The sequence below is a fragment of the Gymnoscopelus microlampas genome, assembly GCF_963454915.1.
Source record: "Gymnoscopelus microlampas genome assembly, chromosome: 14".
In the NCBI taxonomy this organism is placed as follows: Eukaryota; Metazoa; Chordata; class Actinopteri; order Myctophiformes; family Myctophidae; genus Gymnoscopelus; species Gymnoscopelus microlampas.
In genome coordinates, this window is record NC_139951.1 from 29,726,997 (window position 1) to 29,753,047 (window position 26,051).

The following is a 26,051-nucleotide window of genomic DNA, read 5'->3' on the forward strand; positions in this document are numbered from 1 at the left end:
ACCTGGCCAAAACAGGGACACCAGGTTGAAGTCTGTCTGTTCGGTTTAACCCATTAAGACCTGAGGCGATTCTTAAAAAGGTTTTCTAAATCCTAACAGTTTTTTGAAAAAAATCTAAAAAAAATGTTTTCAAGATTTTAAGTGCCGCGCTATGAGCTTGTATATCTGCTATTTTTGAAAAAAATATTTTTGAAAAAAAAAACAGTTTTTTAAATGGGTTAAGGTATTAACAAGAGCTTGTGACTAAATAATAGTAACCTTTATAACAAATTATAACCTTTATTCCACCGTAGATCAATAAAGGTTTATCTTATTTTATCTTCTATCTTGCCAAGATTCAAAATTCAAGAGGGTTTCTGCCATTAACACCTGCTGTTATTTCCTCTTTTACTCAATGCAAAGTATCTCTTGCTTCAGTGCAACATCACTGCCATCTTCCTGCTTTAATCAGAACAAAACAACTCAAGCATAAATGTTGATATTTCCTAGTTGATTTACAAAGGGTGGCGCCCATGCTTCAGCATAACCATATTCGGCAATAGCTTTTACTTTAACCAATAAGATAGACAAGAGAATTTCCCTATACCTCTCATGATAAAAGCAGAGAAACAACTGAGCCAGGGGGTTAGGGTTAGGGCTCTTTGACCTGAACCATAGACGTAGAGGTGTGGCACAGACTTTCCACCCTTTGGGGAACTTAACTATTTTTAATACATGGAAGTAGTTTGTAAACTCTGCTTTGCTTTATCACTACTGAATAAAGACTTGTATTATACTGTACTTACTACCTTGCCCCAAGGTTTGGATACAGATTCTTCTTTAACTCTCCACCTAGTCCATCCACACGAAGCCACAGTAAGTCCCTGGGTGAGTAGCCTATTCGAAGATTCTCAGATTATTATCTTGACATGTTCCTTTAATTCAGTAAGTGTATGGTTATTCAGGGGGAAGGGGTTGTTGTTTGGTTTACTGCACACAGTAGAATAGTAACATTAATGCACATGTAAATGATAGTGTCAGAACTGCAGTGCAACAGAAAAAAACATCAAAGGAAAATAACAACCTCCACAAAATCCTGAACTCACAACTACAGAATACACTATACATAAGCACATAGAGAAAAAAATAATGATGCATGAAAACAAACAGACTTACAGCTGTGGGGGGCTTCACGTTCTCGGACAGAAAGAAATGTGTATTAATAAATAAATAACATTTTAAATAGGATAATCTAATAAACAAAAATTACAGGGGGTAAAACAGTTGCTAAAAGAAGCCCTCAGTGGTTCTCAAAGTGGGGTCCGGGGTTCCCAGGGGTCCTTAGTGGGGTTCCACGGGGTCCCCAGCCAAATGTGTTAATTGAGCTTCAAAATCCTTGTATATCTCAGTCACACTTACTAAATGTGGTACTGGGTGGCCTTTAGATGGAGGCCTACAGTAAGTAGACAGTTGGACATAGAGTTGAATAGAATTCATGCTATCTAATTATATTCATCTCCATTTTGAACTCAGCTCAATGGTGAACAGGTCAAGAGCTGTTTATAATCACAACCCATTACATTTCAATTATTATTGTATTGTTTGGTTTGTCTGTCTGTCTGTTTGTTTGCTTCTCTTTTAACGTTATTCTTGCCCTTTTCCTTTTTTGTTTAGTTTAGTTTAGTTTTGTCAGTTTTCTTTCTGTGACCTTGGTGTGGGGAAGTAATATGTTCAGTACAGTACCAAATGTACTTTTCTTGTATGTTGTACATGGAAAACATAAATAATATATTTGATGCTATAAAAATATAGCATCATGAGTTCAAATGAGTTAAGTTCAATCAGTCCAAGCACTTTAATTATACATATGCAATATTAAATGAGCAGATCAACAAGCCCACAATATGTGTTGCGATGCGTTGTGAGCTTGTAGATCTAAAACTGACAAATTTAGAATATTTGTGAAAAACTTTAGCAACACAAATCTTGTATGAGGGGTACCTCTACCTGGAACAAAATATTTTCAGATGGGGGTCCGCGATCAATTTAGGTGGTGTAGTGGTCCAAAGATCAGACTTTCAGCATGGAGATGCCATGTTCAAATCCCAGTCCTTCTATATGGTTCATCGCTTTTGACGTTTACTAACAGACTGAAGGCTGACATATAAAAGAACACTTCAAGAGTACTAAGAGACATCTGCCCAGTGACAGTGAGAGATGGTGTAGTGGGATAGTAATCAGCCTCTCAGCGCAGACGTTCCATGTTCAAATCCCAGGTCTCCTAGTCCAATGCTGGAGTACTCTGAAATTTTCAAAATATATATATTTTTTGTATAGCGCATGAGCCAAGTGCCTTTAATCATTTGGGGGGAATGACCATCACGTTCATGAAATGTCACAGCCTACTGTGGTGGGTTGTGACATACTAGGCGTGAGTACTAGGCCTGTCACAATTATTACATACGCATCAATACTGATGCATGTAGATCTGATATTTTCGACAAGTCACACCGTTGTATGACAAAGTATGAATCAAGCTTCAGCGTACGAGTGTTCAGAAATCTGATTAGAATTTCAACTCATTTCAAACCACTTCCAAGTGCCTTTAATTATTTGGGGGGAATGACCATCACGTTCATGGAATGTCAATGTACAATGTTTCTTATGTCTGAATAGCTCCGTCGGAAGAGCTCTTGACTCGGAACAACAAGGTCATGTGATCGAATCCTGGAAATGGAAAATCAGCATGTGAGCAATCTGTCTCCCTGGGGTCTAGTGCTGTAACAGGCATAGACTCCTGTGTTCTTAGCTGTTGCTAACAATAAGCTCACTTGTAAAGTGCATGTGGTAAATTCCTTTAATTCGTTTGGGGGAATGACCCATCACGTTCATCTAATGTCAATGTACAGAGCTTAGTGTGCTTGGGTATAGCTCAGTTGGGAGAGCTCTTGACTACAGATTACAAGGTCATGGGATTGAATCCCAGGACAGGATATTCGGCATCTGAGCAATCTGGCTCCCACAGAATTTCTAACTCTTTCACCTTTAAATGGCCATTGCCATTGCCAATACATTGGGCGCTTAAAGTTAAATATTTCAAAAACTACAAATGATTTCAAAATAAAAATCTCAAGCATACATGTCCACAGTAAGGTGGAATTTTCCAATTATGAATCAAGTGTATAGGCTAAAGTATGAAAGAACAGCAAGGTTCACCTTTAAATGTCCATTGCCATCGACAATTCATTGGGCGCTTAAAGTTAAAGGGGAAATCCACCCATTTTCAATATTTAACTATGTCATTAATATAGCATAAAGGAGTTGTGTGGAAATAAGAAAAAAGTTCCCCCCTTTCTGTGTTGCCTTGAACTGGAGGATTGATTTTGGGTTTAACATTGCAAATTACAACATGATGACTCATCGTGTTGTAATTTGCCATGTTAAACCCAAAATCAATCTTCCAGTTCAAGGCAATACAGAAAGGGGGGAACTTTTTTCTTATTTCGACACAACTCCTTTATGCTATATTAATGACATAGTTAAATATTGAAAATGGGTGGATTTCCCCTTTAAATATCTCAAAAACTACAAAACATTTTAAAGTAAAATGTTCAAGCATTATTGTCTACAGTAAGATGAATTATAAAAAGTGTGAATGGAGTTTCTAGGTGAAAGCGTTTTTTTGGTGTTTTTTTTAGGCGCAAAACCTGTCATCCACCTCCATTATAAATTTCTGAACTTTTAAAGGAGTACATCTCTAAAACTATAAAACATTTCAAATATTCATGTTCAGGCAAACATGTCCACAGTAAGATGAACATTTTAAAGTTTGAATGGGGTTTCAATAATTTGTAGTTTTTTAAATATTTAACTTTAAGCGCCCAATACATTGTCGATGGCAATGGATATTTAATGGCAAAAACGTACAAACAGATATATTCCAGTAGGTGGTGGTAATGCAACAACTACGGATGCTAACTGCCATAAAACACCAAAGTAGAAGAAGAAGAAAAAGAATCTGGTTTATGTTGTCCCCAAATTAGAGCCAGGGTGAGGATACTGTATATCAGCATGTAAGGAGTCTCAGATTTACTGAAGCAGTTAAACCGTGCAGGGTACAGAGGTCTGACAGTTTTTTTACCACTATAGAACTGTTGTGTGTATTTGAGCATTGCCCTGCATGCTCTTCAGTGAAAGATCACAGCCAGCTACAAACATGAAAAAACACCTATAGTGTAGGTATATTTTGCTTGTTGATCTTATTTTTGTTTGGTTCTTCCTACGCTTTGTTTCGATGTCCCACGTCCTAATTGATTGATTAGCTCCTGCTGTGTGTCCCCTCAGCACCTTTAGTTTGTGTCAGGTGAGGTGTGTGTTTGGGCAGCCTGGCATTCAGTGAGAGAATGGGGGTGAGCTAGGCTCAATATTTTGAGTTTGGGTTTGAACCCCTAACCTCTGGTTTGAGAAGCAACATATCTCTAGCTCAGGGGTGGGCAACTCTGATAATGGAGAGGGCCACTATATTTCCACACTCACTATGCCATTCTATGTCACACAAAAGTTGCGACGCGCTTTGAGCTTGTAGATCGGCTATTTTTGCTATTTTTTTATTGGAATCCTGATTTTTCTTTGCTATTTTTGAATTGGGATCCTGAAAAGTAACATTTGTATTTAATTTGAAATGCATTTAGTTATACTTATGTTAACCTTATGAACTTAAATACAAATACATTGGACATAAAAAGACAATAGAATTTGCATACTAGTCATCAAGCTACTAATATAGACTGAAGTAATTAAAGCGGGTCATGTTTGCATGTTTGGAATTGTAACAGCTGAAATCAATGATATATCAGTATTCTGATATTAACCTGCGAGCCGCATTAAGTGAGGGTGGGGGCCGCATGTGGTCCCCGGGCCGCTAGTTGCCCATGTATGCTCTAACTGCACCATTTAGTCCAGGGGCCAAGCCATATTTTGGTACCACCTAAGGTGACCGTATAGTTTTTGTATTTTTGTCTTCCTACATGTCTCTAGTTTATATTTTGGTATGATAACCCTTCCAATCTTGTAGCTTAATGGCAGTTATCACTACCTACCGGCTAATGTATTCGGTAGGAGACACAAAGTAGAATCTTTGTGTCTCCTACCGGAAATACACCCGGGCATCAAATTATTGCGACAAAAAACAAAATATATCCATGTATTCAAGGCTTCATGGGGTGTGCAATTGATGGAAAATAAATATTTTTTTGGGTGAACTCCTCCTTTAAGCTTCCCAGGGGGACTCTCTACCCATTCAGCTATGACCACCCTAGACCGAAGGAGGGTCAACTTTTGCAAGCTTATGGAAAGCAGTCTTTTTGCAAACACCAAAAATCCTAGAAGTTATCAATTGCACACCCCATGAAGCCTTGAATACATGGATATATTTTGTTTTTTGTCGCAATAATTTGATGCCCGGGTGTATTTCCGGTAGGAGACACAAAGATTCTACTTTGTGTCTCCTACCGGATACATTAGCCGGTAGGTGGTGATAACTGCCATTAAGCTACAAGATTGGAAGGGTTATCATACCAAAATATAAACTAGAGACATGTACGAAGACAAAAATACAAAGACTTTACGGTCACCTTAGGTGGTACCAATTTGTGAAAATATCAGTGTTGGCCCCTGGACTAATTGGGGTTTCTTAGTTGTCTGTCTACTGTCTTGTATGCTCTTCAGCAGTGATGGGAGAAGTAAAGCCCAGCATCCCTATTCTGGGGGTAAACATTCGTAAAAAATAACAGATTTACAAGCGCACAACGTGTTGTGAGCTTGTAGATTGACAATTATTAGTGAAGAGATTTGGTGTAGGTGGTAACAAGGCAAGTGGGAAAGTAAAGTTGCAACTTTACTAAGAATAGAGGGTTTAAGTCAAAATATCAATACCACAATGTAGAAATATACTGTGCATCTAAATTCTAAAAGGATAAGTATTTCCTTCCCATCTGAATGTTTCATGTCTCTGTGGCTCAATAAGAGATGTGTCACTGTTTATGAACCAAAGATTTTAAGGTTCAAAGCTCCTAAAGAACATTTTCACTGTCCATCCTAATTCTAAAAGGTGGGTTAATGCACCGTGGCTTGGGCCTTACCTGATGGGCTGGTCTATGACCCACTTGAGAGACCATCATTTGGGTTAGTTGAAATTAAATGCCCAAATGCACAAAGCTATATTGAATGCAAGTACCTCAGAGTTGACCACACACACAGATTGAAAGAGAGCCATGCATATTATTGGGCAATTGGTGATTACGGATATGATATGGAATGGTGTGCTTCTGTTGTTTGTGCCATTGATGACATGTTTACAAAAATAGCAGTAACTGAAAAGCCACAATACTGCGGAAATTGAAAAATATATGCATTACATCGTTCTACTCCATGGTACTTAATCTAAATGAAAGAGTTTCTCAATTTAACATTGTTTTCTTATTTCAGCTTAAAACACTGAGTGCAATTGTAGCTCTTCAGACCGTTATTGCTCCCAATGGAAGAATTTCAGTTAAAGTTCTGGTTCTGGTTGTTTTTTAATAATGGTTTGCTCATTTCATTGGTGCTATTACATTTAAGCTTGGGCTTTTTGTATAGAATTTGGTCACTGACTATACTTAAAGTTTATTACTCGATCCGAGTATACTTACATACTTAAAGTGTACTTAAAGTTCTCTCTCTCTAAACTATGATACTATATACTTAAAGTATACTTAAAGTTTACTAACTGTGGTGGGATCTATGGATAACATGAACTGCACAGTGCTATGTTTATAACCAATTTTAAGCAGCTTTAAGGTCTATGCAGTACATGTGTTTATCATTGCATTTCATAGTTACAAAAACAAACAGTCAAGTTCATATGATATAGTGAGTCACAAACATGTCAACATGTTTATCAGCCATCTTTAAACAATGTTTGTGTACCTTAAGTCCCAAGACTCAAGGCCCAAAAGAGAAATTTGATGTCTACTTGGATCTAATGCGTTCGACTCAAGACTCTTTTGGGTCTTGAGTCTTGGGACTCAAGGCCCAAAAGAGAAATTTGATGTCTCTTACAGGCTGTAACCATCAAAAAGTCAGACCTCGTCGCAAAAACACGCTGATGGGATTACTGGAAATGTATCAAGAAATAGTAGAATACATTCCCTCACTTCAATAAATCAAAGATATGATTGTTATTAACTAACTACCATAAAGAACATAATGTAAATCAGGCTAAAATGATTATGTCAACAAGGCAGGGATGTTAGGCAGGGAAGGCAGGGATGTTAGCTGGTATTATTATTATTGTCTCCGCCAGGAGACTGTTTTCACTTTCCGTCCCCCCCCCTCGGCCAAGCTAACATTGGTCAAGCCTCACGTGACACGTGACAATACGTTGAAAGAGTGTGCTCGGATTGGCTAGTGAGACGCATGACGTATAGCGGCCTTTAAATAGATGTGTCACTTTGAAAGAGTCTTGGTCTCTTTCAAAGTGAGGTAAGACAGGAATAATCACGAAATGGCTGAGAAATGGCGGAGCAATACATTATGTAGACACACTGGTGTCATCACAATACGTAATATAAATAGCTTAGACAGGATTAATCAAGAACAGTACATTCCAGTACAAACTGATATCACAGTTGATGACAGTTGATAGCACGGTTCTGCTGGCGGAGACTTGTGCTCCGAGGAGCACATTTTCTAGTTATTATTATTATTATTATTATTAATATCACTGATATGCAGCCACAGCCATTCATGGCTAGTTCCTTGAGTTTTTGATATGCAAATCACAATGGCAGTATTTGATTGTTCTGTGAAGGTGGGGGGTTCTTTCTGAAATAATTTCTGAAAGATAATTCAAAAGTGCTGGAGTATTTCAACTTAACTGTACTAATTGAGGGCTAACATACAAATGAACGGTACAGTAGTTTACTAATCTAAGACACAATTATAACATGTGGTCGGGTGGTGTGGTGGTCTAAGCGTCAAACTCTCTGTGCAGAGATTCTATGTTCAAATCCCAATTCTCTTATAGGTCAGTGCTGGAGTATTTCAATTTACATTGACTGCTTTGAGGACAGCCAGGGTATGATTATACAATATCAACAGATAAGATAAATAATGAATGAAGTGTTCTTAACTATATACTTTATCGGCGAAAAAAAGTAGTCAGTGGTTGTTTGAAAAAGCAATGTCTCAAGCGGGAGACGAACCCAAACTCCCAAAAGTAAAGGACTGGAAGTCTAATGATAAACGAGGTGCGCCGCCACTGAGGCCGACGCTAAGGAGTGGTATTTGGGGTTTATTACAATGTGACACACACACACACACACACACGCGCGCACACACACACACGCGCGCACTGTGTGTGTGTGTGTGTGTGTGTGTGTGTGTGTGTGTGTGTGTGTGTGTGTGTGTGTGTGTGTGTGTGTGTGTGCGCGCGTGCGTGCGCTAAAGACTAATCATTGTGTATATTCCTGCACTATACCTGCACCCAGTGATCTTGGTACATAGAAATTGATCTATTGAAGATTCTCAAATGTACATTTTTTGTTTTGATTGTATTGCTGTATTGTTGTATTGTGCTTTTTGCTTTGGCAATGTAAACGTATGTTTTCTCATGCCAATAAAGCCCTTTGAATTGAATTGAATTGTGTGTGTACCGCGGACGGTCTGCAGTACCGTCCACGATACTGCAGACCGTCCGCGGCGGTAAGGGTGTGTTTTTGGGACGACCGTTCCGTAACGATAGATTAAGCAAATTGAGAATCAGGCTAACAGCTAGCCTGATTAACGGACGGTGCGTTCGAAAATACAGCACTGAGCGGCAGTGAGCGCACTGGCCAATACAAACTAATGGGCGAGTGTGCTCCGGTGTGTAATTTCCGAACGCACCCTTGACTGAAGCTGCTGAGGCTATCAACAAAGATGGTTAATTTAAAGAGATACGCCCTCTCCAGTTTACCTCCCGTTTCTGCGTGACGTAGTGGACACGCCTTTTTAGGAGACCGGAAGCAAGTTGGAGTCCACCTACGTCACGAGATTGCGTATCTCGTTAAATGACCCATCTTTGTTGATAGCCTCAGCAGCTTCAGTCAAGGGTGCGTTCGGAAATTACACACCGGAGCACACTCGCCCATTAGTTTGTATTGGCCAGTGCGCTCACTGCCGCTCAGTGCTGTATTTTCGAACGCACCGTCCGTTAATCAGGCTAGCTGTTAGCATGATTCTCAGTTCTGCTTATCTACCGATACGGAACGCTCGTCCCAAAAACACACCCCTTACCGGCGCGGGTAACGGCGACCCCCGTGGACGGTACTGTCTGCAGATATATAAATAGATGGATTCCATGTAATCTCAACATTGCATGCATGTAGCATTGTAGATTAGTTAACGAATAAGTGGAGTAGCTACAATAAACAAAGATATTAATATTGGGCATTTGAATCACACTCTGTCAATACTGGGCTCAATAGCCTGTGCTAGGATTCGATACCATGACCTTGTGGTCTGAAGTCAAGAGCTCTTCCAACAGAGCTATCTAAGCACACTGACCCTTGTACATTGACATTACATGAAAGTGATGGGTCATCTCACCAAATGAATTAAACGCATCTGGCTCATGCACTTTACAAGTGGGCTTATTGTCAGTAACAGCCAAGAACACAGGAGTCTATCCCTATTACAGCACTAGACCCCAGTGAGACAGACACATGCTGATTTGCCATTTCCAGGATTTGAGTCAAAAGAGTCTCGAGTCGAACCAATTACTCCCGCGGAGACATCAAATTTCTCTTTTGGCCCTGGAGTCCCAAGAATCAAGGCCCAAAAGAGAAATTGAATGTCTCTGCGGGAGCAATTGGTTCGACTCAAGACCCAAAAGAGAAATTTGATGTCTCCCCGGAATCATACGAGGAAGTAAAATGTATATTAAGCAAGGGAAACATGGCCGCAATAAATGGATCCAGGGAGAAAGCGTGGCAAAGTATTGCCGACAAGTTAAATGCACAAGTCTTCCAAAAATATGTACAATTTATACACAAGTCCATAAATATATAATTCAGTTAGGCTTAAACATTAAGAGTGTATAGTGAATATTGGAATTATCGCCTACTAATCTACAATGCGATAGCCTATATGCGCCATGCATCCAACCAATGTCTGAGTCTGTGCTCAGGAATGTGCCAGGATTAGCTTCTTAGCAAGGTTTAGCTTTGTAGCAAATAGCGTAGCTTGTCAACAAAGTCTATCGATAGTCTTTTTAGCTGATAGCAATGTCAAATTCAACAGCGTGGCTCATCTATAGTGTCCAACGCTGATAACCAGTCTCATGCAAAATCACACAATAGCACACATTTATTGTTGATGAATGCTTGGTTCCTCCCGAGCGCCGTCGACCAACCGAGCACGTCCTCCGCTCGGATGGGGCTGCGACGTTAGCTCGTTAACGGCAGCGGCGCACCTCCCCTGGCGTCGCTTCTCCGTTCTTTCGACGCCGACCTCCCTCACGTCCTGCAGCGGGTTGGTTTGGCGGCGAGTAAACACGACGTGGCCTTGCTTCACGATGCGGGGCTGGTGGCGTCGTCCTCGATCGACCCGGCCCAACCACCGTCTTTTGTTGTGAGGCTGTTTTGGTCTAAGATAACACCGTTCTGCCGTGCTTCACTCGTTGCACGGGCTGGCCAGTGTTAAATTGATTGATTGATTGATGTACTTTATTTAGTAAGACATGAGAACAGTACATGGCAGTACATAACAGTACATGGAAGTACAAATTCGCAATACAAGGTCTACTAAACTGGATAGCTCAGTTAAGCACGTAGCTTATTACTGTACAGATATGAATAAACTACTCAGCAATTCACCAATAATTCCCTGTGTAAGGGTAGTCGTCGTGTAGATTACAGTGTAACCACTCGACTGCAGGCGACACAGGCCACACCGTTAACTGACTTTCAGGTCAATTTATTTATCACACACGCATTCACACAAAAACACACATGAGCTAAATACACAAAACACTGGTACAGTATGGGTTTCACTTAGCCAGCCCGCGATCCCTACAACCGTTAGGTCACGTAAGCTTTAAGAGCTAAGGTAGCATTAGTTAGCATGAGCTCCTCAGAGCTAGCAGCAGCAGTAGGTAATTTAACTGTAAATAAAGAAAACAGAACACAAATATACCATCAATAACACAAAACCGTTGCTATATACATAAGCGATATACATAAATAAACCACCAGGGCTTATTACACAAATGTAATCACTTTTAGTGGATATCTACACGCGACAGATGTTTGGTTCCCTAACTAACGGACGAAGCTCTGCAAAACAACAGCAACGCATGCGCACAATGGGTTTAGCGAGCGCCCCGCAATACCGCTAGAGGTCACTCTCGCATCACAAATATCAAACATAAATATAACATATATATATATAGAGAGGTATTACGGTTTTCAGTGCAAAAACCCAACAATCTCCATGAATTCAAGGCTTCATGGAGTGTGTAATTGATAGAAAATAAGTATTTTTTGGGTGAACTATTCTTTTAAGTGTCTTGTTCAAGGACACTTTGCTGAGAACTGGGATTGAATCTGGGATTCATGGCTTAACAGGCAGGCTCTCTAACCATTCAGCTATGGCCACATCATCAGCAGTGATTCTAAGGCAGTTGTACTATGTAACAGTAAAGGGGTTTCAGGGGAAACCAGCAAAATGCAGAAGGTTTGGGGTTCAAGGCTCCGGAAGAACATTTTCTCTGTCCATCTAAATTCTATATGGTTGGTTAAGTATGACGTTCCCAATTGTAACTTCCATGCCAGCGTGGCTTAAAAGATAAATACGTGGTTCATAATACCAGAGTTCCTGGTTCAAAGCTCACTCAAAACAACTCAAACAACAACTAAATAAAAACGGAAAGGGTAAAACAACTAAAATGAAACAGTGGTCAATACAAAAACTGGTGATGGAAAAAAAAACACTAAAAAATAAAAATAAAAACTCAAGCAACTTAATGTGAAAATACAGAGCCCATAAAATCACAAAATAAAAGCATTTGCATAATATGTAAATGTATTAAGCTCCTCCCCCTGGGGGTGGGCTCCCTCCATGCTCCTCCCTCTCCTACCGGATTCTTAAGCCCCTCCCCATGGAGGTGGGCTCCCTCCATGCTCCTCCCTCTCCTACCGGAGCTAAAAGAGGGCGTGAGGAGGGAGGCGGGCTACATCCATGCTTCTCGCCTTAAAAAGACCGAAATTTGAGATCTTCCCTGACCAAGATTCAAACCCACAACCATCCGCTTGTGAAGCCTAAGCTTTTCTCTTGCACCACCAGGCCTTTCACACCAATCAATATTTGGAGGTCATATTTAAAGTTAAAACGAGAGGCGACGGGTCAAAAGATGAAAATCCACATCGAACACCTCTACCCCTGACAGAATGACTGAATCTACTAGATACACCCTCTGATGATCAGGGAAAGGGTTCATTATGACACAACTGAGATTTAGGTTGTTTAAAACCATCTGTTAGAAAACATGACTGAGTCTGAACCCAGATTTACACTTTCATTGAAAGCAAACCGAGAGATGTTTCTTAATGTCATAAAAAATGCATACCCTTTTTGTCATTTATAAATTCCTTAGTTTGAGATGATCAAAACTATAGCAGTTTTGGTGTTAAATCAAGTAGGCTACATTGTTCTCACTTTGGACTGGACATTAAAAAATATGTCTGTAAAGTGTTCAACTATAGTTCCTCAAACAGTGCTGTATTATGACCACAGATCCTCTTTGATTAGCTGAATTAAGTTTAAGAAAATACCACTTTGCACTCATGGCATGGAGCATATCAATCAAATCAATGATCAATTATAGGCCGAGCTCCATACTTCGTTTTGAGGTATTCTAGTGACTCAGGGATAACAAATTACGTAAGTTGAATCCAACCAATTTAATGTAATTTATTTATTGCAACAACCAACCAAAAGTGTTGCAAACGGCTGAGTTTGTAACAAAATGAACATATACACATACATACATACATACATACATACATATACACATATATATATATATATATATATGTTACCCATATATATATATATATATATGGGTAACCGGTGTCCCTCAGGGCTCAATACTAGTGTATTTTCGGTTTTGTGTTATTGTGGGGAAAGCTTTGGCTGAAAATAGCCGATCGACAAGCTCACAACGTGTCGTAGTGAGCTTGTCGATCGGCTATTTTCTGCTAAAGCTATACGGATACTGGGGTGATTAACAGTGCTTAAAGGGCAAGACCACTTGGTAGACGTTTGGGTTGTGTAGTTACCTTGCCATGATGCATCTCAAAAGGTGGGCAAGAAATCTAAAATAATTGCTCCATTGATAATTAAAAATATGCTCCTCATTGAATTACATTGTATGCTGAAACAGCTCTCAAAGTCACTTTTAGCACAAACTAACGCAAATAAAGTTGATTCAGACAATCTAGAACATCACCCAAAACCAGTACCGTTTGTTTTTTAAATAAAAATGCTAACATCCTGTTGATTTTGCTATTTTTATTAAAAAGAAAACCCGGACTGGATCCGCGGATCTGGATCTTCAAATGGTAAAATCAGCAGGGAGTTGACATTTTTATAAAAAAAAAACAACAGTACTGGGTTTGGTGATGTTCTATATTGACTGAATCAGCTTTGTTTGTGTTCGTTTATGTGCTAAAAGCGTGACTTTGAGAGACGTTTTACCGTACAATGTCAATGAGGAGCATTTTTTAATGATCAATTTCTATTCAATGGAGCAATTATTTTAGATTTCTTGTTCACCTATGGCGTTACATCATGGCAAGGTAACTACACAACCCAAACCTCTACCAAAGTGGTCTTGTCCTTTAACAACCAAAATCCAAAAGACTGGAGTGCTCCCAGTGAGCTTCATGGTGAGAGAGAGGACAGGAGTGAAGTCCAGCCACCTCTTTTATAGAGGACAATCCAGGTGGGCCAGATCTCCACTGATGACATACTCCGCCCTCCAATCATTCTGAAACACATGACACATGGTTAGTAACCATGACAACCACACCAGTTACCCTGACAATCCCCAGGGTTGTCACAACAATGAAATAGTGCTGTGAACAATTTAGGCTGACAAGAAGAAAGTATTTTTTTAACGACAGGACTGTATGGCATTTTGTTTATACTGAAGTATTGTATAGCTTCATTTTTTATGACACAGTACGAGTTTAGTATGACTTTTCTTATATACTATTGTGTCAATGTAGGAACTGAGTTAATAACAAGGGAGCCCACCCCCAGGGGGAGGAGCTTAAGAAATGTAAATATATTATTGTTTTTTTGGTGATATTATGGACTTTGTTTTTTCACATTGACGTGATTGAGGTATATATATTTTTTTCGTTTAGTGTTTTTTTTTATTGTTTAGTGTTTTCACCAGTTTGTATTGACCACAGTTTCATTTTAGTTGTTTTACCCTTTCAGTTCATATTTAGTAGTTGTTTGAGTTGTTTTGAGTGAGATTTGAACCAGGAACCCTAGGTTTATGAACCACGTATTTATCTTTTAAGCCACGCTGGCATGGAAGCTACAATTGGGAACGTCATACTTAACCCACCTTTTAGAATTTAGATGGACAGTGAAAATGTTCTTCAGGAGCTTTGAATCCCAAACCTTCTGCTTTCAGACCCTGTACTTATCTATTGAGCCACACAGGTTTGGACAATCTGAATGAGAACGTAATACTTAAAATGTTCATCTTACTGTGGACACGTTTGTCTGAACATGAATATTTGAAATGTTTTATAGTTTTAGAAATATACTCCTTTAAAAGTTCAGAAATGTATAATGGAGGTCGATGACAGGTTTTGGCACCTCAAAAAAACACTTTCACCTAGAAACTCCATTCGCACTTTTTATAATTCATATTACTGTGGACACAAATGCTTGAACTTTTTACTTTAAAATGTTTTGTAGTTTTTGAGATATTTAACTTTAAGCGCCTAATGCATTGTCAATGGCAATGGACATTTAAAGGTAAACCTCGCTGTTCCTTCATACTTTAGCCTATAAACTTGATTCACAATTGAAGAATTACACCTTACTATGGACATGTATGCTTGAGATTTTTACTTTGAAATAATATGTAGTTTTTGAAATATTTAACTTTAAGTGCCCAATGCATTGTCAATGGCAATGGCAATTTAAAGGTAAATAAAGTTAGTAATCCCGTGGGAGCCAGATTGCTCAGATGTCGAGTGATAAGTTAGAATAATGAGGCCAATTATTATGCACTGATTATCCCAAGCTTATCACTGAAACCCGGACCCTGTGTGAAGTATGATTTTGGTAAAAAGGTGATCGTTATAAAAAGTATGTTTCAATAAATGAGACGACAACGACTGTTCAAAATAGGGTATTATTATTACAAATGAGTTATTAAGTTTGCACAGAGTTACAGTATGATATAGAGGCGATACAAAAATAGCGATCAAATCGATCCGTAGTGTTAGAATAAAAAGTCACAACTGCCTTCCATGGGGCAGGTCTCCTTAATATATTAAAGTGGTTGATTTAGAGTTCCTTATCGCAAGGAGGAGGAGGAGGGCAGGTTTGACCTCACAGGCATCTGGCCATAGTTCCCGGCAGTAGGTTGACGTCAGAGGGCCCAGGCTGGTAGCTGCTGCAGACGGTCTTGTGAATCATATCTCCAATGATTGAGGGGCAAGAGTCAATTTTGATAGGAAGGCTCCAGGAATCCATAACAAGACCGTTTCTCAGGGTGGGATAGACACAACTTTCATGGGCAAGCGACGCCTTGGCACGGCAGTATACAGTTCATGGCTGCATACTTGTGTGTGTCCAGGGTGGAAAGATGGCCTTCTGTATTTCATGTGATGTTAAAACCTTTATGCATACACTGTATGTATGTGTTCTACCCACAAATCATTAACAAACAAACAGACAATTAATATTATCCATCACAGAGTATCCCATGCTGGGATTCAATCCCATGACCTTGTGTTCTGTAGTCAAGAGCTCTACCAACTGAGTTAAAGCTGGGGAACATTAGACTGTAAAGGGGGGGAGAAGCAGGAAGGAGGGGGAAGAAGGGGGGAAGAAGAAAAAGAGAAGAAAGAAGGGAAAAGGAGAGACATTTTGAGAAAAAGGAAGGGAATGGATGCAATTCTAACTCAGCTTCATGTAAAATCCTGCTGCAAGCAATTATGTATCTGAATATTTTCAAAAAGCACTGAAATGTTAAAACTAGTGTTTCTAAGAAGGGGGAGTATGGATCCCAAGGTCGCCAGTTCGATCCCCGCTTTGACCAAAAGTAACAAGTGCACATTCTGTGTTTTAGATTTAGATCATTTTACACAATGACAAATGTGATGTGAAATGTAAATAAGTGTAGAGGGCTGTCCCTCCACACCAAGAACGATAACTGTAAATGGTTCTACGGCTATAGGGTCTATACCACAACTAATGGTAAATGACAGTAGACAATCACAGTGGTGAACGACAATCGTTGGCATCAGTTTCAGAGTAATTTGATGAATAATGCAAATGCAAATGGCCAATCAAAATCCATCTGTATTTTCAAGGCATCAGTATAGGCTACCACCATGTGTTTACAGAAGGTCATCATTCATCATGCTCACATCATTAGTTATCATTCTTGGTAACTCATCATTAGATGTGCCAATTCATTGTTATGAGTCCTAACACATCTTTCAAATATCACTTAATATGTGACACAGATGAGTTTGATTGCTTGCAATGCATGCAATAGCTACTTCTGTTGATGCACTAATCATTTCATTTTTCAGTTTGCAAAAAGCTCAACTTTGCTTGACTCTTACAGATAGTTTTGGTAGGAACAAGTCAATAGGATTGATTGATTTTATTAGACGTTACACAGGAAAAAACACATGTTATTGCATGTTTATGTTCATCGTAGAAATGTCAAGGATACAGACACATAAAAGTCTTGCGACTTATTTTCATTGTGGTCCTTGGTCTGAAACAAACAACACTGCAACAAAATACATACAGGTAGACAGTACAGTAAATAAATAAAACAATCAATAGCTACACTAGCATAAAAACATATAATCGCATTATATACGATTATATGTCGTATTATTATATATTATAGGTACACAGGGGCGCTGTTGATGTAGATGTTATGCACCAGGTTCAGCTGTAGTTGAACTGACCTGGCTGCCAGAGGGAGCCAACCCAACAGACAGCCCCAAGACAAGCCTGACCAACATATTTTGAGAAACCTGCAACTTCTCTTTTAGGGCTTTGGTTAGGCCACCGTACCATGAGCCAAACAGCATAGTCGAAACAACACAAAACCAGTGAGTTTGCTAATAAGCGAAGACTGGCCGAGTCCAGAAACTGCGCTTTCCTGGCTAAGAATTTGGTTCTGCCATTCACCTTACTAATGGTCTTAAGAGCCATGGTTTCACCACCCAGGCTGCGATCTAGCAGACAACCGAGGTAGCTGACTGAGGGTTTAGCCGGAAAGGACTGGCCCCTAAGAGTGATACTGGGTGAGGCCAGTTTGTGCAACCTGGGCTGAGAACCAAATAAAATATATTCAGAATATATTCATAATAGGCTACAGCTGTAGAAATATTGTGCTATTAGGTTATTACAAAATATACACCCTATGTATCTCTCAAGCACACTGCACACATGATATAGGCTGTAGGCTAATAGCAAACACAAATAGGTCTAAATGAATGAAATAATTGTATGATAAATAAAAACGAAATAATGTTCCTAAATGTCGAGGTTTCAAGCCAGGATGACGTGCTTTCAATAAGGACATCAAAGTGCATGAGTGAGCATTACTTTCTGTGGGACATAATACAGTGCAATGTACACAATGATCTATTTCGAGGTGTCGCCATCATTTTGGTGGTCTGCTACCACGAATAGGAGGTCATTATTCCATCAAGAAATATATAATTTAAAAAAGCATGCACACCCAGATCCAAGCGATCAAATGTACAGCAACATCCTATGCCTATGCTTGAACCACAATGGAATTAAAACATGCAGTCAGCATGTGGTTAATATTCTGTGTTGCTCAGTATGCAACCATCTTTCACATGAACAGCTTTGTCTCTGTCTATCAGTCCAAAGCCCATTACAGTGTCAAAGACAGCCCAAAGTACTACTACATCTTCAAATATCTCCCCTGTTCAAGGGAGAGGCTATATATAGTGTTTTGGCCTTAGGTGTCTCTTCTTACCATGCGGGAGACTGGGGTTCGAATCCCGACCGGTACATTCAGAAATTTCCAAAAAGAGCCGATCTACAATCTGCGCTGTATGACATAATTCTCATACTCCATTCATTATAACACAGAGACGTTATTAGACACTAATCTATCCATGTCAACACGTCTTTAAGCCCTAGGAGTCTCAACAGTTATAAGTGACTACTGTTTAATATGGCTGAAGAGGCAATTCATTGACCACAGTTTTGCACAACTTTAACAACCCAGATCGAACGAAATATTAACCCACTGTGACTAATACACCATGACATAGGAGGATGTGCTAAAGATGTAATCACAGGGCTATCTGCTTGATATATTATAATAAAAAGTGCATACAGGTATTATGAATAAATTAATTGAGTGCTAACATTTAATGTAAACATACACAACAGGACAAAGGTGAAACAGTAAGCACAACGCTGCAGGGAATCGAACCCTGTTCCCAGCAGAAACCAGGTGTACCGACTACCAGTGCTTTTTTGCCATGTTGACACCATATGTCCATAATTGCATGAAAATGTATGACAAGATATGAATAACCTGGCTTTACCAACACAGCTCTCCTTCGGTGTTTAGTGATTGACCTGTAATCGCACTATACCAGGGGTCTTCAACAGGGGGTCCGGGACCCCCAGGGGGTCCTCAGAGTTACTACAGGGGGTCCGCCAAATCTACTTCTCCCTTTTCTGAGGAGAACTTAAGCCAAAAATAGCTGATCTACAAGCTCACAACGCCTCCCGCTGCGAGGCGTTGTGAGCTTGTAGATCGGCTATTTTTGGCAAAGAGGTATAGGTGTAGAGGGAAAAAAGGGCAGACCAAGTACAAAATAAAGTCTAATCTGAAACACAATTTTATACAATATAGAGGGGGGGTCCCTGCTTCATCTCTCTCTCTCAGCTAGGGGGTCCTTGGCCAGAAAACGTTGAAGACCCCTGCACTATACAATAGCACAGTGATTCTCAGACTGGGGTCCGGGGACCCCCAGGGTCCCCAGACTTTTATTTTGTATTTTTATATGGTATCAACATCAGCTATATAGCCACTATAAACCCTATACATCAGCTATTTGAAAATAGCTGATCTACAAGCTTGTTGATCAGCTATTTTCAACAAATCAGACCCTTAAACTAAGCTAAACACTCTAAGGAGCATGATAGTGATCAGTGAGTATGTTTATGAATCATTTGTCTAACATGGACTGTTGTTAGCTTTAAGCCCAAGCTGCAAGTTACAGACAGCCCAGTACACAATTATAAATCCCAGATCGATCTAAAAACGATTCCACTGTATTCACCAACTCACCAGGTTATTTGAGCATTACATATTTTGCTTTAGCATGTTATAAACTGCCCTACAGAGCCTTTAAACCCTTTTTTAAATAGACGATGCTAATGCGCTAAATTTCGTTAGCATGGTCCTCCCTTGATCAAAGCATGACCAAAAAATCAGGCAGTTTTAACACACAATGTTACATGTGTTTAGTGGCGTTTCTGTGGAAAATAAAAGGCACTTTTACCTGTATGTTGCTGCTGCTGCTGCTACTGCTGTGTGACCACTGCAGCATACTATGCTGTCACAGTCAGTGAGACAGGTCTTAATGTCATCAAAAACATATAAAACATAAAATCAAAATGTTCTTGGGGTCTAACCAGCACCAGGAGACCGTCGTTATTTCATTGCCGTGCCTATAATTAATTTAGTGGCATATTAGAGTAGCATAGAGGTTCAGCAGCCTTCATGTAAACAACAATGGCTTCCGTTGATGAAAAGCTCATTGGCTGAGGAAAGGGGTGAGGGTCGGGTTTTCATTGGCTAACAGGTAAATGAGCCGAGGGGAAGATTTCATTGGCTATAAATGCTGAGCTACCCAAGGACAATAAACTCTGTACATTGACATTACGGGCGCGTTCGAAAATACAGCACTGAGCGCACTGGCCAATACAAACCAATAGGCGAGTGTGCTCCGGTGCGTAATTTCCGAACGCACCCCAAATGAACGTGATGGGTCATTCCCCCAAATGAATTAAAGGAATTTAGCTCATGCACTTTACAAGTGGGCTTATTGTTAGCAACAGCCAAGAACACAGGAGTCTATGCCTGTTACAGTACTAGACCCCAGGGAGACAGATTGCTCACATGCTGATTTTCCATTTCCAGGATTTGATCACATGACCTTGTTGTTCCGAGTCAAGAGCTCTTCCGACGGAGCTATTCAGACATAAGAAACATTGTACATTGACATTTGATGAACGTGATGGTCATTCCCCCAAAATAATTAAAGGCACTTGGAAGTGGTTTGAAATGAGTTGAAATTCTAATCAGATTTCTGAACACTCGTACGCTGAAGCTTGATTCATACTTTGTCATACAACGGTGTGACTTGTCGAAAATATCAGATCTACACGCATCAGTATTGACGCGTATATAGTATACTTTTATTTGGTTCAATATTTAACATATTGTGACAGGCCTAGTACTCACCACAACCCACCACAGTAGGCTGTATAGGTTATTCAGGTCAGCTGGTTATGGTACAAATACTGAGTGAAAACCCAGCTCCAAACACATTAACTTTCTTGTTTTTAACAGGGTTACATGCTGATATACAGTATCCTCACCCTGGCTCTAATTTGGGGACAACATAAACCAGATTCTTTATCTTCTTCTTCTACTTTGGGGTTTTATGGCAGTTAGCATCCGTAGTTGTTGCATTACCAACACCTACTGGAATATATCTGTTTGTACTTTTTTCCCTTTAAATGTCCATTGCATTGACAATGCATTGGACGCTTAAAGTTAAATATTAAAAAAAAAACTACAAATTATTGAAACCCCATTCAAACTTTAAAATAAATGTTCATCTTACTGTGGACATGTTTGCCTGAACATGAATATTTGAAATGTTTTATAGTTTTAGAAATATACTCCTTTAAAAAATTATAATGGAGGTGGATGACAGGTTTTGCCCTAAAAAAAACAAAAAAAAACTTTCACCTAGAAAGTCCATTCACACTTTTTATAATTCATCTTACTGTGGACACAAATGCTTGAACTTTTTTTTTCTTCAGATATTTAACTTTAAGTGCCCAATGCATTGTCGATGGCAATGGACATTTAAAGGTGAACCTCGCTGTTCCTTCATACTTTAGCCTATAAACTTGATTCACAATTGAAAAATTCCACCTTACTGTGGACATGTATACTTGAGATTTTTACTTTGAAATAATTTGTAGTTTTTGAAATATTTAACTTTAAGCGCCCAATGCATTGTCAATGGTCATTTAAAGGTGAAAAAAGTAAATAATCCCACGGGAGCCAGATTGCTCAGATGCTGAGCATCCTGTGCTGGGATTCAATCCCATGAGCTTGCGGTCTGAAGTCAACAGCTCTACCAACTGAGCTACCCAAGCACACTAAACTCTGTACATTGACATTACATGAACGTGATGGGTCATTCCCCCAAATGAATTAAATGAATTTAGCTCATGTACTTTACAATTTGATCACATGACCTTGTTGTTCAGAGTCAAGAGCTCTTCCGATAGAGCTATTCAGACATACGAAACATTGTACATTGACATTCCATGAACGTGATGGTCATTCCCCCCAAATAATTAAAGGCACTTGGAAGTGGTTTGAAATGAGTTGAAATTCTAATCAGATTTCTGAACACTCGTAAGCTGAAGCTTGATTCATAGTTTGTCATACAACAGTGTCACTTGTCGAAAATATCAGATCTACACGCATCAGTATTGACGCCTACATAGTATACTTTTCTTTGGTTAAATATTTATAATCTTTAAAAAAATCGACGATTATGTAATAATTGTGACAGGCCTAGTACTCACCACAACCCACCACAGTAGGCTGTATAAGTTATTCAAGTCAGCTGGTTATGGTACAAATACTGAGTGAAAAAACAGCTCCAAACACATTAACTTTATTTTTTTAACATACATGAATATTTGAAATGTTTTATAGTTTTAGTATACTCATGTAAAAGTTCAAAAATGTATAATGGAGGTCGATGACAGGTTTTGGCACCTCAAAAAAACACTCCATTCACACTGATTCACAATTGAAAAATTCCACCTTACTGTGGACATGTATGCTTGAGATTTTTACTTTGAAATAATTTGTAGTTTTTTTTTTAAATATTTAACTTTAAGCGCCCAATGCATTGTCAATTGCAATGGACATTTAAAGGGGAAAAATGTACAAACTTTGGCAGGCTACTAGTCCTACATACTTAGACCTAGAAACCCCATTCAAACTTTAAAATGTTCATCTAACTGTGGATCTCTCTCTCTTACTCTCTCTCTCTCTCTCTCTCCATACCAGACATGGCAGCCCACCAAATTACGTCCTCTGTGGTTACAGTTCAGCCAGGCGTGTACCAATCCCACATGGGCATCAAGTCTGAGACTTGGAACAGCAGCATTTACAGCTGCTGTGATGACATGGGCATCTGTGAGTTTCTTAGCCTGAAACAAAGCATGTGGGTCAAGAGACAAAATGGGGTTGCAAGATGACAAATAAAAAATAAAATAAAAATCTCCAAATATTCAATCAATCAATATTGAATGAAACAAGACATTTTAGACTAGACCCTCAAAAAAACAATAAAGCATGCAAGTAACTTGTATGTTTATATTCTAATGTTGTCCCTTTTTAAATTTGATTAAATTGACCCATGTGTGCATTCCTGTGGCATCCCTGACAGGCTGCCTTGGTATGTGGTGCCCATTCTGCTTGACTTTTAAGACTAGCTCAGATTTTGGAGAAAATCTGTGCATGCCTTTGGTGGACATACTATTGAAAGGGGCTGTCCCTGCCGCAGCTCTGGCCATGAGGACTGCTATGAGAGAGCGATATCACATACAGGTAGATAAAGGTTATATCACTTTACAGCCCTGTAGGAAGTTGGGCAATAAAATCCAGTTTCCAGTGAATTGTCCTTTGATAGGCTACTTTCTTAAAACACACTTTTATTGTATCAGGACTGGAGTATTGTATCAAACCCTATTGGTATTTTTCTCCCTTCCTCACCATACATTTACCATTAGATAACACATAAATAGTAGACTTGAAGCTTTGCACGTTGATCATCATCAATGTGTGAAAAGGACCTCATTTTCACTTTTATTATGTTTATTTATTTATTTGTTACTTAATAAGTAACAATTGTGGCATTACAAATAAAATGTCTAAGCCCTGCCATATAATTACAGCATCACTCAAATATGGTTTATTTCCCCTTCATTTCATATCGTACATTATGCCTAGAATCCAGAAATTTCTGTCTAGGTGTCAAAAGGTCCCTCTGTCAATACAGTTTCAAAGTAAAATGTATGCTTTTGTGAGCACACATGACATCCCATGCATGACAGTAAAACAAGTGGATGCTGTTTGCTCCTCTCTCTCCTGCCTCCTCCTCAGGGTTCCATGTTGGATGACTGCTGTATTGTCACTTGCTTCCCCTATTTGTCCTGGTGCCAGATGGCCCGCGAATTGAAGCACCGCAAACGGCTCCAGACTCAGACAACCACTCAGACCACCACCGTGGTGCAAGTGCAGCATCCCCAATAACGACCCTGAAGACCCATACTATTGCATTGGCTCAAATTTTATGGCAAATATACAAATAATAAATGATATATTAACCCCTTCGTCTGTCGTTTAAATTGCATTCTATTCACAAGTGTAGATCGGCTATTTTCAAATCGTCAAAGTTTAAATGAAGTATTTAATACATGTTTTGTAATAATAATCCAAATCTACAAAGTAACTAGTATGAAAGTTTTTTAATACTTGTGGGGGAGTAAAAAGTACAATATTTGAGATGTAGTGGAGTAAAAGTAAAGGTATAAAAGTATCAAAACATTGAAATACGTGTGTGTGTGTGTGTGTGTGTGTGTGTGTGTGTGTGTGTGTGTGTGTGTGTGTGTGTGTGTGTGTGTGTTTGTGTTTTATCTTATTGTCTCCGCCAGGCCGTAAGGCATGGCGAGAGAGTATGTTTTACCCTCCGTCCGTGTGTCCGTCCGTCCGTGTGTCCGTGTGTCCGTGTGTTACCACCAAATCTCCGGCACCGTTGGCCCGGTCGCTGCGAAACTGTGCACACACACTCCCTGGATGCCAATTCAGAACCTCTGCCTCAAATTTTTCACATGGGCCTGTTATAGCGCCACCAGGAGGCCGATTTGTGCAAAACCCATTTTTTCACATTATTCCTACAGTTTTCAACCAAACGTCATGCAAATCGGTACACAGTATCTCTATAGTCATGTGATCAACCCTGATCTGTCCGATTTCCCATATTCCATCCTTATTGGTTAAGGTTGCCATCCAAAGTTTGCAGGATTGGTCCGTTTTGAACAAACTGCCTCAAACCATGAACGCAGCGTGCGATTTCCGTGAAATTTCACACGCACATTCCCACTAGGCCGAGGAAGAAATGCCACCCTTTTCACATTGGCCTGTTATAGCGCCACATTTAGCAAAACACATTTTTGGAACAAAATGCTTCAAATCATGAATGCAGTGTCCGATTGCCGTGAACGACCTAAGAATAAATGGCACCCTTTTCACATTGGCCTATTATAGCGCCACCAGGAGGCCACAATAACGTATCTGACCTGGCGGAGACCTGTGCTCCGAGGAGCACTTTATCTAGTTTTTTCTCATTCATTTGTTATACATTGATTAATGTTCTGACCTACATTATGGCATTGTGGCTCCCTCTGCTGGGAAGGACCTGCTATGTCCTGCATGTCTTCAATAATGTCAAAGATGCTGTGGGAGAAGCATTGAGATTTACGAACACATTAATGATCAAACTGTCTGACATGTCTGATAGGAAACAGCAGGGTGAAAACTAACAGCAACATTATCTACCCTCTTCATTTGCCTCTGTAACTTTCTCTGGGTCCTTGGAGGGGTATAGGGCCGGGTAAGTAATCCTTCAGGTAGCCACCACTCATGCAACATCTATTTATGGTCAGATCTGACTGAACAAATCCAAATTTGATATTAATGAACCATATTTTGGGCAAGATTTCCTTAATTTCCCTTTTAAAAAAAGCAGATCTATAAGTTCAAATGCTTTGCATTGCGACATGTTGTGACATCAGCTATTTTTTGCTATATCATATGATATAGTATAGGGCTTACGTGGTTAAACTAATTAATCTCTTGCTGGATTCAACATACTGTAGTGATTGTGCTGTTTATGAGTGGGACTCCAACCATGGCGTAGTTGTTTGTCATCCCAATGAAACAACTCACTCACTGCCTGGGTAGAGCTCCCTATGCCTTGAGTTGACTGTCATCAACGCTGGATAACACAGACGTTTACATAGAGTAGTACAACCTAGTAGTGTCAAACCATTTCTGACAGGATAATTGCAGCATAGTTATGTGAACAACATTAACAATTTCACAAAGAAAATAGATCTTACAATGGAACAAAAAAAAGTATTATTCTATCAATTTACTTCAAATGACAGTCATCTCAGAATTATAAAGTAACCGGTTTTCTTATTATAAGTGCCTGATGTGGTATGCTGTAAGATATGCCCACTATATCCCAATCTCGTCCCCACAAGATCTTCATCTTGTGAGATGAGGATCACATCTATAGATTAAACTGAGCAGTGCCACAGTAACAGACACACAAACATGATCAGATGTATACAACTGCCTTTAATTCAAGAGAATATCTGCTTCAGTTTCA

General features: G+C 39.4%; 1 protein-coding gene across 2 annotated transcripts; it reads left to right on the plus strand.

The window, feature by feature from the left end:
• Nucleotides 1-19: 19 nt before the first annotated feature.
• Nucleotides 20-24,073, plus strand: LOC311060623 (cornifelin homolog B-like). Of its 2 annotated transcripts, none has more exons than XR_014602291.1 (4): nt 20-867; nt 22,661-22,789; nt 23,043-23,203; nt 23,759-24,073. XR_014602291.1 is itself a non-coding variant. In XM_084078863.1 (4 exons), exons 2-4 carry the CDS (start codon nt 22,663-22,665, stop codon nt 23,906-23,908), a joined length of 438 nt encoding a protein of 145 aa, XP_083934989.1. In that variant the 5' UTR covers nt 20-855; nt 22,661-22,662; the 3' UTR covers nt 23,909-24,073. The 2 variants fall into 2 exon arrangements, 1 of the variants encoding a protein (XP_083934989.1); XM_084078863.1 differs by having other exon boundaries at nt 20-855.
• The last annotated feature ends 1,978 nt before the right edge of the window (nt 24,074-26,051 follow it).